General features: G+C 46.7%; 1 protein-coding gene across 1 annotated transcript in view; it reads right to left on the bottom strand.

The window, feature by feature from the left end:
• The window catches only part of PTPRT (protein tyrosine phosphatase, receptor type T), a 762,820-nt gene that overhangs the window by 686,525 nt on the left and 60,101 nt on the right, over positions 1 to 16,194 (bottom strand). The window contains exon 2 of the mRNA XM_012803799.1: positions 297 to 568. Coding sequence (XP_012659253.1) covers positions 297 to 568 — 272 coding nt within the window. The remainder of the gene's footprint in view (positions 1 to 296; positions 569 to 16,194) is intronic.

The raw sequence follows: 16,194 nt of genomic DNA on the forward strand, positions 1-16,194 counted from the left end.
AGAAATCAATATCTTTGTTTCTCCAGATCCTGGGGAACTACAATCCTCCTGCTCCGTTGTAACTGTTTATTTACATATGAGCCTCCTCCAGCAGACAGTGACCTCCAAGGACATGGGGGCTGTGTGGGATCATCTCCGCACTCACAGAGCCTGGCTGGGTGAAGCCCAGTAGACAACAGTTGAATGAGGTAGTGAATGAATGAAGTCCTTTCTAGACCTAGTAACTGTAGAGAGGACAAGAGGTGTAGAGATTTATTATTAATTTTTAAAACCCAAACCATAGCAAAATATCATACCTGATAGAAATGTGGCCAGAAGGTGCTGATGGCGAGCTCTGCCTTCACCCATCCCTCGGTGACGACCCCAGACACATTCCAGACAGGGTTCCCTTGGGGACCTCCATTCACCTTCACATAGACGTTCAAGGCCCCCGGGCTGGACCTGTCGCGGCTGGAGAAGTAGTAATGGAAATCGATGCAGTGGGTGTCATTCTCCTTCAAGGTGGGCAAGAGAAGGTGGGCCTTCTGGCCAGAGGCCCTCCCAGAGCTGTTCACCATCATGAAGGATCCTGAAGACCCAGAAAGGGAAGGGGAAATAGACACAAGAGAGAAATAAAATCAGTCACATCCATAAACATGATGGTCACACGAGAGGGGCCAGAGATCAAAGCATTCTAGGAGGGGCTGCTTGACCCTGAGGAAGGCACATCTCCCCTCTGAGTATTCTCTTCTGTAACTGGAAATTAAAAAACCCTACTCAACAAGGTGGTTTCAAGAATCAAGAGAGGGTAACACGTATGAAGTATTTTTACAAGGTAAACAGTCTATAAACATCTGGAGAACAAACATTATATCCAAAAGCTCCTGAAGGAAGCAGGGAACAAAATCCCAGGAATTTAGTTTCCTGCAACCTCAGCAGGTGAAATGAGATGAAAGAGAAGCTCATGTGACATAGAACCTCTGCAATACAGGAGATGCCACTGTCCTAACCTATTCCCCCCTGGAGTCTTGCATTGGCTATAGGGAACTACTTTTTTTTTTTTTTTAAAGTAAATCTATATCAGGTTAATGTGAAGGTATAAACAACCAGGTCAAGATATTTGCTTTTGTTAAGTAGAGTCCTTCTTGTGGTTATGTCCCACACATAAAAGGTGTGCCGACCCCCCCAATCTGTGCCCATTCAGTGAGAGCACCCCCAAACCCCTCCCCCCCAAATTTCAATTGAAATGAGTTTTGCTCCAATGTGACCATGCATTAGATCATCTAATGGCTTCATATTAGTATTGAGTACACTGGAAAATTGCTTTTCCATCCTCATGATATTTTAATAAGAAGAATGTGTTTTAAATCCATCCAGGATTTAACAAAAGACATGAAGTCACCATCTTTTTATGGCTGAATAGTATTCCATGGTATGCATATACCACAAGCCCTTAATCCCTTCTTGGGTTGGTGGCCATTTAGGTTCTTTCCCTGTCTTGGCAATTGTAAACTGCCCACTGATATATGGGACTGTTAGCTCTTTTTTTGTTGATTAATTTGGGTTCTTTGTAGATCCCAGTTATCAAGCCTTTGTGCGATTCATAATATGCAAATATCTTTTCCCATTCTGAAGGCTGTCTATTTGCTTTAGTGGTCTCCTTAGCTGTACAGAAATTTTTCAGTTTAATTATGTCCCATTTATTTATTTTTTATTGTTGTTGCAATTGCCACAGAAGTCTTCCTCGCCTTCTCTAAGACAGAAGAATGCTAACAATCATATGAAAAAAAAAATGCTCATCGTTCCTAATCATCAGAGAAATAAAAATCAAAACCACTCTGAGATGTCACCTCACCCCAGTAAGATCAGCCCACATCACAAAGCTGCAGGTGCTGGGGAAGATGTGGAGAGAAGGGAACACTTCCACACTGTTGGTAGGACGGCAAACTAATACAGCCTCTTTGGAAAGAAGTCTGGGGAATCCTCAAAGATCTCAAATGAGACCTCCCATTGGACCCTAATATCCTACTACTGGGCACCTACCCAGGAGAAAAAATGATTATTTTACCATAAGGACATTTGCTGTAGACTGTTTATCACAGGGAACTACGTATCAAAGGAGAACATATAAAAGCAGCGTATAGTCGGTGAGAAGGAAGACCCTGCAGAAGTGTAAGAACCATCTGGAAGGTGTTCGGGTAGAGGGGAAGATAAGCAGTGCTTGCTGAGCACCTGCACAGTGCCGGGTTGATGTTGGGCATCATATTTATACACTGTCCAATTTGATCTCCACATTGACCCTGGAAGATAGAGGATTCCCATTTTACTTAAAGATCGAGTGACTTGACCACAGCCACTTGGACAGAGAAGGGAAGACCTAGATGCTCTCCAACTTCGTTGCTGTCACTACTATTTGCAGAAAACACAGCTACTATTTCCAAGCACTAACAACAACCTGCCTCATACACAGGAAGTAAGCCTCTTTTGAGTTGCTTTGACAGTAAATGCTCATTCCCTGTTTATTATCTTTCCCTGGATCCATGTCCTTTGTCATTGGCTTTGCAGTTCCTCCCAGTAGAAGCAGAGGGCATGTCCTCATCCCCTGACTTTGGGCTCCGTCATATGAGTCGCTTTGGTCAACAGGGTGTTGACCCAATGATTCAAGCCAAGGTTAAAATGCTCTTGCCTAGCTGGGCTTGCCCCATTGCACTGTTGCTACCTTTCAAAAGAAGAATGTGCTCTGGGTAGCTGCTGCCCTTTACAGCTCAGGATCAAAAATAAACACATATAGAAGAGACCTGACCTTATGGAGAAGGACTAGGTCCTGCCACCCCCTACTCCTGGAAGTTCAACCACACGACCAACAAGCCCAACTTAGATCAGCCAATCCACAATTAGTGCACAGCTCCATAAGCACAGGAATAAATGCTTGTAGTTGTTTGCCCCTGAGTTTCATCCTGTTTTCTTATGCCGCATTATTGTGGCAATAGCTAATTGACACAGTGCCCCATGAAAGAAAATGTGAGGAGGTACGGTTCAGTTCAGTGTGCAAAGGACTTTTTAACAGAGAAAGCTGGTGCAAAACGGGACAGACTGCCTAGAGGCTACATGAGCTCCCCATCACTGCAGATGGCTAACTAGAACCTGGGTAAATTGAAGAGATGTCTAAGGAAATTTCACAATCAAGTAGGAGGGCAGAACTCTGCGGCTTAGGGTCCTGGGAGTCTATAAAATAAACCATGTCGTAAAACACGGTGGATACACTTGGGTGATTCTGGATGAATATTTCCACCTAGAAAACCACTGTTGTTTTGAAATCTTACTTTAACCACTAAAATCTTCAATTCAGGATAAAACCTTAAGACTACTTATCCTCAGCCAAGATGAGCCACTTCAACAGCTATAAGTCGCCTCGGCCCTTCACCCTCACACCACAAAGAATAACAGCTTCCAGTTAATAAGTGCCGGGCAATCCCTATCTTGCTGGGGTCCTACAGAGTGCTAATGAAACTCTGTCTCCTCCTGGCTTCTGAATGAATTCAAAAACAGACACAGGAGCTGGAGTTCAAAACCTCCACTGTATTGCTCACCAAGTGCCTTGGACTTGAGGCCAAATTAGACTTTCTGCATTTTTGCCCCTAAATGAACATGCAGGAGGCTGGTTGACAGTAGACCCCTCCTCTAATGCTGCTCAGACGTGTAAGGTAAGAGCTGTCCTAATGGGAGGACTCCTTAGGACAGCTGGGCAAACTCATACCAAAAAAGAGCCAGCCAGGAGCAAAGTGACAGGCACAGAGAAACCTGAAGTCACAGCTGTCGGGTTTTCACCGTACTACCAGTCAGAAAACCCTCCCACTCCTCAGGTAGGGGCCGCTGAAAGTGCAGCAAAGATGGTATTTTCACTAGTGCTTCCAAGGGAGTAAAGTTTCCTAGTTGATGGCCTGGAAGGAACATACGGTGAGTGGAGAGACATCTCCATGTCAGAGATGTCATCTAACTATCCAGGGAAGCAGCCAGGAGGGAACCATCATAGAGGAGAAATTCAGGCTCAGAGGTGCAACTGAGCCTGCATCCATGCCCACATCTGGCCTGCATCACATGGGGTTCCAGAAGGTCTCCCTGGACAGATGAGCAATGGCCCATTAGTCCCACAATGGGAGGGCCACAACTCCTCCAGGCACATTTCAACTCCTGCCCTCCTACCAATGCACACCCAGTGCACGAGCCTCTTACGATCTCAGCCAAGAGAGCTGGGAAGGTTTTCCTTCCCTAGCTCGTGTTCTTGTTCCTTTTCATCCCAGCTTCAGCTGCAGGGCAGGCTTACTGAGGAGGTGGAATTTCCCTTGTTCCAAGGGCTTTTGTGACAACCATGAAACAACGCTCTGGACACACTGGACTATATCCCTTAGCCTCCCTTTAGTATTTGCAGGGGCCACGCAACTACTTCTAGCCAATGGAGTGTGAGTACAACGTGCCACCTCCAGACCCATCTACGGTTCCTTTCAGCCTCCTCCTTCTCACCCCCTCATCTCCATTCTACGTCATCTTGTCCCTGGAAGGAAGGTCCTCAGACCAGAAACCTCGGCATCAACTGGGAGCTTGTCAGAAATGAGACTCCCAGACCCACTCCAGGCCTCCTGACTATGGATCTGCATGCTATCAAGATCTCCATGTACATTAAGGCCTGAGACTCACTGGTCCATTCTTTCTATTCCCATCTACCAGCTGACTGTTCAGGATTTCAAGAGCCCAGGAAAGAGCAAAGCCACAGTAAAGGCAGTCCAGTTCCCTGAATGATCATGACTACAGGAAGGTCATGGTCTTTCTGCTAGGAACACGAATTTTAGATTCTATGTAAAGAAGGAATATGTTATTATTATGCTATTAAGCCATTGAAATTTTGAAATTTTGAAGTTAACTATTTCTATTTGTGTGTGTGCACATGTACTTATGTGTGTATGCGCATGTGTATGTATGTGTGTATGCACAGGTCTGCGTGTGTGCACATATGCTTATGTGTGCATGCAAATACACATATGTGCTAGCCTTATTATTCTAGTACCCTAGTAGAATCTGTATTTCCTACAAGTCCCTTTATTCAAAGGGATAAGATGTGAGACCAGGCTCATGGTTCAAGCCTGTAATCCTAGTACTCTGAGAGGCCAAGCGGGGTGGAATGCTTGAGTTCAGGAATTCGAGATCAGCCTGAACAAGACCTGAGACCCTGTCTCTACTAAAAATAGAAACAATTAGCCAGGTATGTGTGTGGGGGGGGGGGGCGTATAGACCCAGCTACTAGGGAGGCTGAGGCAAGAAGATCTCTTGAGCTCAGAAGTTTGAGGTTTTGAACTATGATGCCATAGGCACTCTACCCAGGGTGACAGAGTGAGACTCTGCCTCCAGAAAAAGATTGACATGCTGGCTACTAAGCAAAGCTGCCATACATTGCACATTGGACCATCCTTAAAGAGCATCACCCTGGGTGACAACTCAGGAGGCGTCACACGCAAAGGCATAGAAGCGTCCTGCAGGCGAACATGGTGCCTTAGCGGAGGTGGGGCCCAACCATCTCTGTGCCTTGCCCCATCTAGCCCACCTAACGGGGGTCTTACAGAGAGCGGGGATGGAAGCTGCTCTCTGAGCTGAGCACAGGCCTGCCGTCACAGACTGTTCAGGATTGAAATCACTTGCCTATCAGCAGCTCAGCGAGGCCCTCTTTGATCAACAGGTTGGCATAATTAATATCATCCTGGGGCTGTCAGTTTCCTGGAGATCAAAAATGAGCCGGTCATTATGCCAAGATCAGTCAGAAACAAGAAAGAGAAAGACTGTAAATACATTCTTTTTTCCTCTCTCTTAAAAAAAAAAGAAAAAATCCACTAACGTGATAAGGAACATAAAACAGCGTTCGTTTCCTCATAGTTATTATACATAGCGCCGAAAATTGTGGAATTAAACCAGGAAGTACTCTCCGGCTGGCCATAAATTTTGCATTTTTTCCCCTTCGTGCATAATAATGCCTTGATAAGCGCCCCGTTATTGATGTGTCTGCAACACCGAGCCCCTTTTTGGAGGCAAAACGCTTCTCCATAGCAGATGGCGGCTATTGTGTTTACACATGAGCACCTCAGGATTGCATTTCCTCACGTCGGCAGTAAAAAGAAAGTCCTAATTGAGTTTTTAATGGTTTTGCACATTGTTCATTAAGATTACATGAGTATGCTCCGGCGACTGGCAGCTGAGGGCCTGGAGCTCCAAGAGCTCAGCGCAGTCCCTGCAGACAGGTGGCCCTGGCAGCTTCCAGTGCTCACACCTACAGGAAGGGGAAGGACGGCAGCGAGGCCCCAAGTGCCACCGAGAGCCACACAGCTGCAGCGGCGTGCAACGAAGCCTGGATCGTCAGTCAGGAAAACCAGGTTTCTGTCCCACTTCTGTCATTTCTTAGTTGAGTGACTTTGAGCAAGTCAGTAAAACTCCCCGGGCCTCAATGTCCTCATCTATAAAGTGGGACAGTAAAACCTACACATCACAATGCTTTGTTTCTCTGTTTTCAGATGAATATTAAAGGAAAAACGGTACTCAGCTCAGTAGATGTTAATTTCATAATAAACAGTCAGCAGCAGATGAGGGGCGGTGATGTAATCTACAACAGCTCCTGTTTTTTAAGAACTTACTAGGTCAGGATTTCAAGAGCCCAGGGGATGGCAGAGTCACAATAAAAACAATCTGGTTCACTGAATGACCATGACTGTGAGGAAGGTCATGGTCTTCCTACTAGGAACACACATCTTTTATATAAAGAAGGAATATGTTATTCTTGGGCTATTAAGCCATTGAAATGTTGCAGTTTTGAAGTATTACTACTACTGCAGCTAGCATTATTATTCTGGTACCCCAGTAGGGTCCCTATTTCTTACAAGTCCCTTTATTCAAAGAGAGAAGATGTGAGTCCAGGCACAGTGGCTCACACCTGCAATCCTAGCACTCTGGGAGGCCGAGGCAGGTGGATTGCTTGAGTACAGGAGTTCAAGACCAACCTAAGCAAACAAGACCCCTTCTCTACTAAAAACCAGAAAAACTACCTGGGCATTGTGGTGGGTGTGTTTAGTCCCAGCTACTTTGGAGGCTGAGAAAGGGGATCACTTGAGCCCAAGAGTTTTTAGTCTAAGCATCACTTAGCATTCCAGGGAGGTAGCACTATGCTATCCTCGTTTTAAGGCAAAGAATTCTGAGGACAGACAGATGACATCCATCACCCAAAGCCACGCATCCAGAAAGCGGTAAATATCCAAATCCCTTATCCTTGCTCAGGAAGCAGAGACTTCACGATCTAGAAATGCTCTCCCCTAACCAGCGGCAACAGCAAATCCTGTGCCTACTTGAATTAATTAACATTAAATAGGACAAAAAAATTATTTCCTTAGAGATACATGTGATATTTCAAGTGCTCAGTTGACAGATAGGGCCAGCGGCTACTACATTAAATAATGTTGATGGAGAATATTTTTTGCATAGTCACAGAAAGTTATTTTAGATAGCACTGGTCTAGAAGTTGTAGATTATTCATCAAAGCACAAGAAATTATATCCAGGTGAGTCACAGTAGCTCAGCAAACCCAACTTACTCATTTGACAAACTCCAGTGAAGGGCAAGTGACTGGCCCAAGGTCACACAACACAAGGGAGATTTAGGCTCATATTTTCTGACTCCCATTTTGGTGTCCACTAAATGCCCAGCTTGCCAGAGTCAGAGAGTCATAGGAGTGACATTTTAAGAGGGTGGAAACACATGCTGTCCCCAGGAAGCAGAGAGGTCCGAGGCACTCTAAATGTCAGGTCTTTTAGGGAAAGCAGGTGCACACATGAAGTCCCCTCCCAGTGTCAGCTCTGACACGTAGTTCAACAACTATCCATTGAGTCCCTGGCCTTGGTGAGCATGAACAATGCAGGATGTTTCCAACACAGGGGCCCAAGAGTCAACTGGCCTGGACTGGACTCCCAGCTACACTTCTTCTGACTAATCTCAGACAAATCACTTAAACTCTGAGCTTCAGTCTCCTCTTCCATAAAATGGCCAAGAAAACCCATCTCACATGAGGTTTTAAATGAAAATACTATTTATAAGACATCTAAATAAGGACTGCAGCATCCTAGGCCCTCAAAAATGGCTTCCTTTCTATCTTTCCCATATTCCTAAAGTTTTTTTCCAATATAGCAAAGAGGCTCAATAGAATGAAGAAGAACCTAGCCAGGGATCCACAGAGAAACAAAATGAAATCTGCGCCCCCATTCCACCCCTGTAAGTGATCAGGCATCAGGGTCGGGGGATGTCTGCCTGTCAACTTTCTCAGATCACCTTCTTCCTTTCCAAACCCCTGGTCACTGGCCTGGGGTCAGGTCCACGGCATGTCTGTCATGGATTGTTTGTTTGTTTGTTTCATAGACCTTTGCAACACCTTCCTAACCAGTCTAGTCTTTGATTCATTCACCATCCAACAAAACTAGCAGTCAGCATCATCTTTCCAAGATACAAACCGGACCATGACGTGTCCTGCTCTTCCATTAATGCCCTCCTGTACAGGAAACACTCCCTTTCCCGGGGGTATCTGGAGACTGTCATATCCTGGCCCCCACCTCCCATCTGCACACAGTTCTCATCCAGACTGTAGTTGGCAGAATATCATCCTCCCAAAGATGTCCACATCCTCATGTCTGGACCCTGTGAATGCGTTACCTTACACGGCAAAAGAGAAGTGAAGCTACAGATGGTGTTCAGGTTAGGAAACAGGGAACCCTGAGATGGGGAGATTATTCTGGATTTTCCAGATGAGATCAGTGTGATCACAGGGCTCTTGTAAGGAGTCAGGGAGGCAGGAAAGCCAGAGTCCGAGAGACACTTGATGCTTCTTCTGGCTTTGAACACGGAGAAAGTGGCAAGAGTCAGAAAAAGGGCTGTAGAAACTACAAGAAATAAGAAAATGGGTTCTCTCTGAAAGACTCCAGAAAAGAATGCTGCTTAGTGTAGGTGATTATGGCCCATTTAGGACTTTTGATCTCCAGAACTATAAAGTCTTTTTAAAAGTATGTGCTGTTCTCAGCCATCACATTTGTGGAAATTTGTTATAGCAGCCATGGGAAGCTAGTACACATGCCAGACACCCTGTGTGCTCCCCCATCTCTGGACATTTGCTCAGGCGATGCCCTCCCTGCAGTCCACACCGCCCTTGGCAGATGGGTCCCCTTAACGCGCTTTCATTAAACTCCTTAAATGCCACTTGCTCTATGTGGCTTTTACGAATACCCAGAGAACAGTCACTCCTGCGCTGCTGTTTCTGCACTTAATAATGCACAGAGCCTCAAGCTGTCACCCTCGGTGGAGTGCCATGGCATCACAGCTCACAGCAACCTCCAACTCTTAGGCTAAAGTGATTCTCTTGCCTCAGCCTCCCAAGTAGCTGGGACTACAGACACCCACCACAACCCCCGGCTATTTTTTAGTTGTAGCTGTCATTGCTGTTTGGCGAGCCTGAGCTGGATTCTCCAACCCACCCGCTCCAGCTTGCACCCTGGCCACTTGAGCTACAGGTGCCGAGCCTAAGTACAGCTATTTTCAACAGCACCTACTTTAAAGGCCCATAATGAAGACATTTAGCAGTCTGGGCATAGCAAAAGTGCAAGAGGCCAGAAACATCAGGGCATAATGTACTTGCAAGTACAAAAATGTGTGTGTAAGAGACACAGAAGCACACAGTGTTACCAGTATTGCTGTCCGAGCTGGTAATCAGGAGGCTGGTCATAAATAGTAAACCCACAGCCACACTAACAAACATATCATTCAACATTGCTCATAGTATCCGGGAAAGCAATCTAATTAGCATGTGTCAAGGAAAGGAGAGAAATCTGCTTCTTTTCTAATATACCAGAAAATAGGGAGGAGGTGTTAATCACAGCATCATGGATACATAATATCTATTTAAGACAAGGAAAGTACATCGATTTAACATAAGGAAATTTCAAGGGATTGAATATCACGAACGTTTTGTCAGTGTGCGTGAACAGGTAACAAGTATTTCTGCAATCATTCATTCCAACCCGTAAGCTGGGGTTTAAGTATTTCATATGCAAATCGGTTAAGGCAATTTTCTAAGAAACAGCTATCTAATAATCCATTTAGGTGTGGATAATGGAATTTAAAAATGGTATTAACCCCAGGTAGCTGCATTTGAAGGTATACAGGTGGAAGGGGCACTGGGTTAACCGTTGCTCCACAGACTCCAGCAAAGCCAAGCCAGGGGTTTGTGTACACGTGGCCTTTTCCCCCAAGGCCAGATAGCTTAGACCTCCTGCATTCCTTCACCCTTCCTGAGACAAAGACGAAGGCAGAGGAGAAGAGGGAAAGAAAAAGAAAAAAGAATAATGGCAAAGATGAAGAGAGGAGGGGAGGGGAGAAGAGAAAGGGTGGCTGGAGGGAAGGAATAGAGGGAGGGACAGAGGAGAAAGAGGGAGACGGAGGTAGAGAATCAAGAGAAATGAAATACAGGCGAGGAAACAGACGCTGATCAGGGAGGAGGGATGAGAAGAAGAGAGAAGCTATGGAGATGAAGCAGAATGCAACCTAAGCCTCGTGCAAGCCTCAATAACCTCGCAGCCCTCTAACTCCCCAAACTAAAAGAAAAGCAAAAACCCAAAGCTGTCACCCAACTTCCCCTTTCAGTCCTTACAACAATCGTGTGATGAATCGAGACCTGGGGACAACAGCATCGGGCATCCCAGGACCCGTGTTCACCTCTTCCTAACGCGCCTCTGCCAACATCTCAAGGGACTATCTCCTCCTCCCAGACGGAAAACTGAATGTGATTGCAGAAGAAAACAACGGAACCCCAAAGAGGACAGTGCTCTTTGACGTTGGAAATAGCACAAGTCCTTGGGCAGGGTCAAGACAGAAGTGAGGGCTGGGTAATGTCACTCTCCCCTTAGAACCCCGCCCTCCCTATGCACCTCTGAGAGGCACACAGTGCCCCATGAGCAAGAATCCTCTCTGCTTCTTGACTTGTAAAGCAGGCAGGTAGAGTCTCTGAAGTTCTTAGCGCCAGAGAAGTCTATGGCTCTGAGACTCAATGAGACTGTACATGACTAGTTAATAGCGAGTTAGGAGCCAGGGTTGGCTTGGATTTTCTACCAAGACTTCTTCTGAAGAAGAGGTGGGGAGGAAAGAGGGCCTCGTTCCTCGCAAAATGCAGTCCTTTGTGTGTTCTGAGAATTCCTTTCTCTCTTGAGTCACTCCTGCTCTTAAGTACGATAGCAACAGCAGCAAACACACACTATCACATTTCTCTTAGATCCCTTCATTTTATTCTGATATAAACCCTGTGAGGTAGTTACTATTCTTCTCTTCCAAATGAGAAAACTCAAACAGAGAAGTTAAGTAACTTTCTCAGGGTCACAGAGCCGGAAGCAGAGCCAGGATTCAAACCTACAAAGTTTCATTTAGCTGCTAATCTCCATGCCCCAAGTGGGGATGCCGTATTCGGTCACAAACTCCCTGGAGTTAGCTGGCCTTGCCCAGGAGGGTCAGCCCAGGTAGGGAGAGGGCCAAAAGGTGAGAGAAAAAAAACAAAAATTAAATCGGTTGTGGAGCTTCTGCCATAGCAAGAGTAAAGGGAACAACAGGGTGGCTGGGACTGTTGTCAGACCCCAAATGGTCTTGACATTCACTGGGCTAAGTCCTCTGCTTCTTCAGCTCTAAACAGAAACGACATGGGACTAAAGCATATATATTTTTTAAATCTCCAAGCTCTTCACACATCCGTTGGCATGATAATATTTTGATTAGTTCCATTTATGCTCCAATTACGCTCCCAGAATGTTCAACTGTGTCTTATACATAGCGCGTTTGCCATGCTCCATGGAAAATGCTGGATTATTACCTCATACGTTTGCCATGGGAAAAGACACAAACGGAAAAGCAGAGCAGAAAAGCAAAACAAGGAGATGACTAAGCCTGGCGAAACAGTGTTGTCCTGCCTTTGCATCACTAAATTGGGTCATTGCTATTATTTCCCAGGCTTTAAAATGCCAGGGCTCAGAGAGACGTAAAGTATTGAGGGGCCTCTTTCCTCTCACCTGACGCTTTTATCTCCCTTAAAACAGCTGAGTCTGAAAGCAACCTCCTCACGCACCCGGCGAGTGGCAAGGTCAACGGCGGAGAATTGTTTTGCTTTGGTTTTTTTATTCTCTAGGGAGAGCATCCCTCTGTTTCCCAAAGAGGTCCATAACCCTGTCCAGGATAGACAGATAGACAAATATAGACATGAATGCATAAACAAACAGAGGCTAAGAGGTACTCTAAGCTGTGCAAATGCCTGCCCTAGCAGTGCTAGGATGGACTTCTGACTTTGAGTGTTGGACAGATATTATTTTGCCCTTCATTAGCAGATGGCATTGTGGGTTTTGGAAATGAGTGTGTCACACTGCCTAAGGCCAACATCAGATGGGCCCCTTAACCCCATGTAGACCTGCTAAAGACTGTCCACACCCCAATCCCACAGCGCCCTCCCCTCCAACCCTCAGCCACGGGAGCTTTCTCCCTCTACTCGCTTCTCTTTGTCTCTGAATCCCTAAGCTTACTGGTGCCTCCAGGCCTCAGGTTCCCACATGTGGTCCAATCCATGGAGACCAATTCTTCCACTGGCTTCCTCAAGAAATCCACTAGAATCAAGCATTTTATAAATTTAATAAAATCGGTTCTAATCTCAAATATGACTTGGGCATCTACTACGTGTCTGGCACTCTAGGGGACCGGCAGTCAGCATGGGAGACTTTTTGCCCTGTTGGAGATCACAGACCAGGGCAAAGCAATTACAAGAATATGGAAAGTTTTATGAGAAGACATGTATATGGAGAGAAGTATCGAAGCCAGACTTGGTTTGGGGAAAAGGTATAAAAGCAAAGAAAATAATAACCTCCTGGAGCAAATAAACTCTATGCTGAGGTCTAAGGTCATGTATGTATCAGACAGGGAACGAGAGAACAGAGGGGATGTCCCACGCAGAAGAGAGAGACTGTTTCAAAACCGAGAAGCAAGATAGTTTCAGCCCTGCAGAGAGGCTAGAAGGAATTGTAGGTAGAAAGTAAGAGCCCTACAGACCACCTCTCTAACCTCCTATCCCTGGGTTTACAGATCAGGAACTTGATATTCAGAGAGGTACAGTGACTTGTCAAAAGTCACACAGCCAGGTGGTGGTAGTGACAAGATTCAAACGCAGGTGTTTCTGAGTCCAAGGTCAATGCTATTTCTTTCCAAAACAGAACTGCGAAATCATAGCACATATCAGAACCCCCAGGAGAACTTGTTAAAGTGTGTTGGCCCCCATTCCCAGTAGGTTTGGGGTAGAATCCAAGAATTTGCACTTTTTTTTTTTTTTTTGAGACAGAGCCTCAAGCTGTCCCCTGTGAGTGCCGTAGCATCACAGCTCACAGCAACCTCCAACTCCTGGGCTCAAGTAAGTCTCCTGCCTTAGCCCCCCAAGTAGCTGGGACCACAGGCGCCCACCGCAACGCCCAGCTATTTTTTGGTTGCAGCTGTCATTGTTGATTTGGCAGCCGGGCTGGATTCGAACCTGCCACCTTCGGTATGTGTGGCTGGCGCCTTAGGCACTTGAGCCACAGGCGTCGCGCCAGAATTTGCACTTTTAACAAGATTCTAAGCGATGCTGATACAGCTAATCCTTGGGCCACAGTTTGAGAACCATTGGACTAGCTGGACTCTACTTGCCCAGCCCTGTTAGAGCTAGGGCCCATAAACTTGAGCAGATGGACAAATGGTGCTGCCACGGGGAAGCTGACCTGCTTGAAGAGACTCCCTCCTCTCCGCAGGCCACACCCTGCCCTCCCCTCTCAGTGGGGAGGTTTTTGGCCCCAGGCCATCAAACATACAGGCTGCCTCTGCTGCCCCACTCCAGTAAACCTTCTCCTCCAGCCTGAGCGGTCTCCCTTCCATCATTGCTAATTACCAAGAATATCATTAGACACTTATTGACTCCCCCAAATGTACTAGGGTCTGCATAGAAAATAGCACAATAATTATTCCTCCTCTTTTACCATTCTCTAAGGAGCTACAAGACTTTGACAGCTGTTATCCAATTAATCCTGACAGCTTATTTTTTTTTATAATGTAAAGGTATTTTTTTTTCACTGGAGGGTGGAAAAGCTATTTCCTTTTTTGAGGTAAGAATGAACGCAAACAGAGGCCAATTAACTTGTCCAGCATCCAGAGGGTCATTTCTTGCCCCTATTTTCCTGCCAGATCAGTGAAATCATGTAGGTCAGGGGTGAAGACTCTTGGTCAGATTGCCAGGTCTGATCCCAGCTCTGTCAGCGACCAGCTGTGTGGCCTTGAGTGGTTCACTTAGCCTCTCTGAGGCTTGGTGTCTTCATTTGAAAAATGGAGGAGAGGTGATGATGGTAGAAGCAGAATCTGCCTCATAGATCTGTTATGTGAATTAAGCATATTAAATATGGTACACGCTTACAACAGTACCTAGCACGTTGGGAGAGCCATGTGTTAGCTGCCATGGCCTTTGGAAGCAGCACTAGTGTCCCTAAGAATTTGTGGGGATTTCTGGCTACAGCAGGGAGATTGCTGACCCCATAAACCAGCACGGCAAGGCAGGTTCCAGCCCCACTGTCCACGTAGGCAGTGGCTCCAGGAAGCACCAGGAAGTCATAGAACATTCCCCCCATTTGATCCCAGGGAACCCCTCTCTCCACCAGTGGTTTTCCACGTCCCCAAGCCAGCTGCATCCATACTCTGGGACACTTATTAGAAAAGCAAACCTTCGGGCCCCAGCCTAGACTGGCTAAACCAGTAACTCTGAGACGGGCTCAGCCGTCTGTGGTCTACAAACCGTCCAGGTGATGCTGGTGCATGTCCGTGTCTCAGAACCACATTTTTTGCAAACTGGTTGCCTGAGCCTCAGCCTACCGGGTGGACCACACTACTCAGGGGCTTCTCCCAGGTCCTGTCCACTGGGTTCTCCCTCCTCTTTCCACCAAGGGACAGGTTCTCTGAAGTCACAGCATTGTGGTGTGGGTCTAGAACCTGCATTCCTGACCAGTGCCCTACACTCTTGAAACCTTCCCGCCTGCACTTCCCAGAAGTTCTCCAATCCCCACCCTCTTGAGACCCTGCTGGGAGGGGACACTCATGGCCCAGGAGGCCACAGCTGCTTGTGTGTGTCAGAGGCAGGCACAGGAGGACACCTGCAGAGCATTGAACATTTTCACAAATAGACTCAAGGAACCTCCCAGTCCCATGGGAGTCCTTGAAGCCACTAAGATATCCCCATGGCTGATCACTGGGACCTCTTGCAATTAAGCCCCTGGGCCCATGGCCTTCTTTCTGGCCTTCATCCTGACCATCTCACCCATGCAGCCACCTCCACACTCCAGAGATGCCTCCCTCCCCCCTAATCCCCCACCCACCTTGGGGGAGGGACCTGGACACTGATAGAAAGACAGAGCAGAACGGGCTGCAACAGGGAGGGCAAGGCAGCCCTGACACTGAGCGGTCACATGCCCAGTGAGCTCCGGATTTCCTAGGGCTGCACAAGCAAGGCCCCAGACAGAGGCTCAAATGACAGAGACAGATTCTCACAGTCTGGAGGCTGGAAGTCTGAGATCTGGGGGTCAGCAGGGTTCCTTCCCAGGGAGGTGAGATCTTCCCCTCTTCCAGGCCTTTCCCTGAGCTCATGGTGGTTCACTGGTGAATTCTGGTGGCCTCTGTGCATGGGGGTGCCTTCCTCCACCCTGACCTCTGCCTTCAGATTCACAGCAGTCCCCCCAGCACACTTGTCTCCGAATTTCCCCCTTTTATAAACACACAAGTCACCCTGGATTGGGGGGGGCACAACCTATTCTCGTGTGGCTTCATCTTAACTAGGCAGGTCTACGAGTGGCTTTTTCCAAATAAGGTCATCTTTTGAGGTACTGGGAATTAAGACTTCAACATTTGAATTTGGGAGAGATAGAATTCAACCCCTAACCCTCCTGCTCTCACTGCCCAAAGGCAGTGCTTAGGAGGGTTTAAATAGAGGTACCTAACCATCACATTTGGAGGGGACATGGAGAAATATCAATCAATTTTAATTATAAAGTGACAGATGGGAAAAAAACAACAAAAAAGTAGAAAAGAGGGAGAAAAGTCACCCACCCAGGA

Source organism: Otolemur garnettii, unplaced genomic scaffold (genome assembly GCF_000181295.1).
Source record: "Otolemur garnettii isolate 467f Iridium unplaced genomic scaffold, OtoGar3 scaffold00023, whole genome shotgun sequence".
Taxonomy (NCBI): domain Eukaryota; kingdom Metazoa; phylum Chordata; class Mammalia; order Primates; family Galagidae; genus Otolemur; species Otolemur garnettii.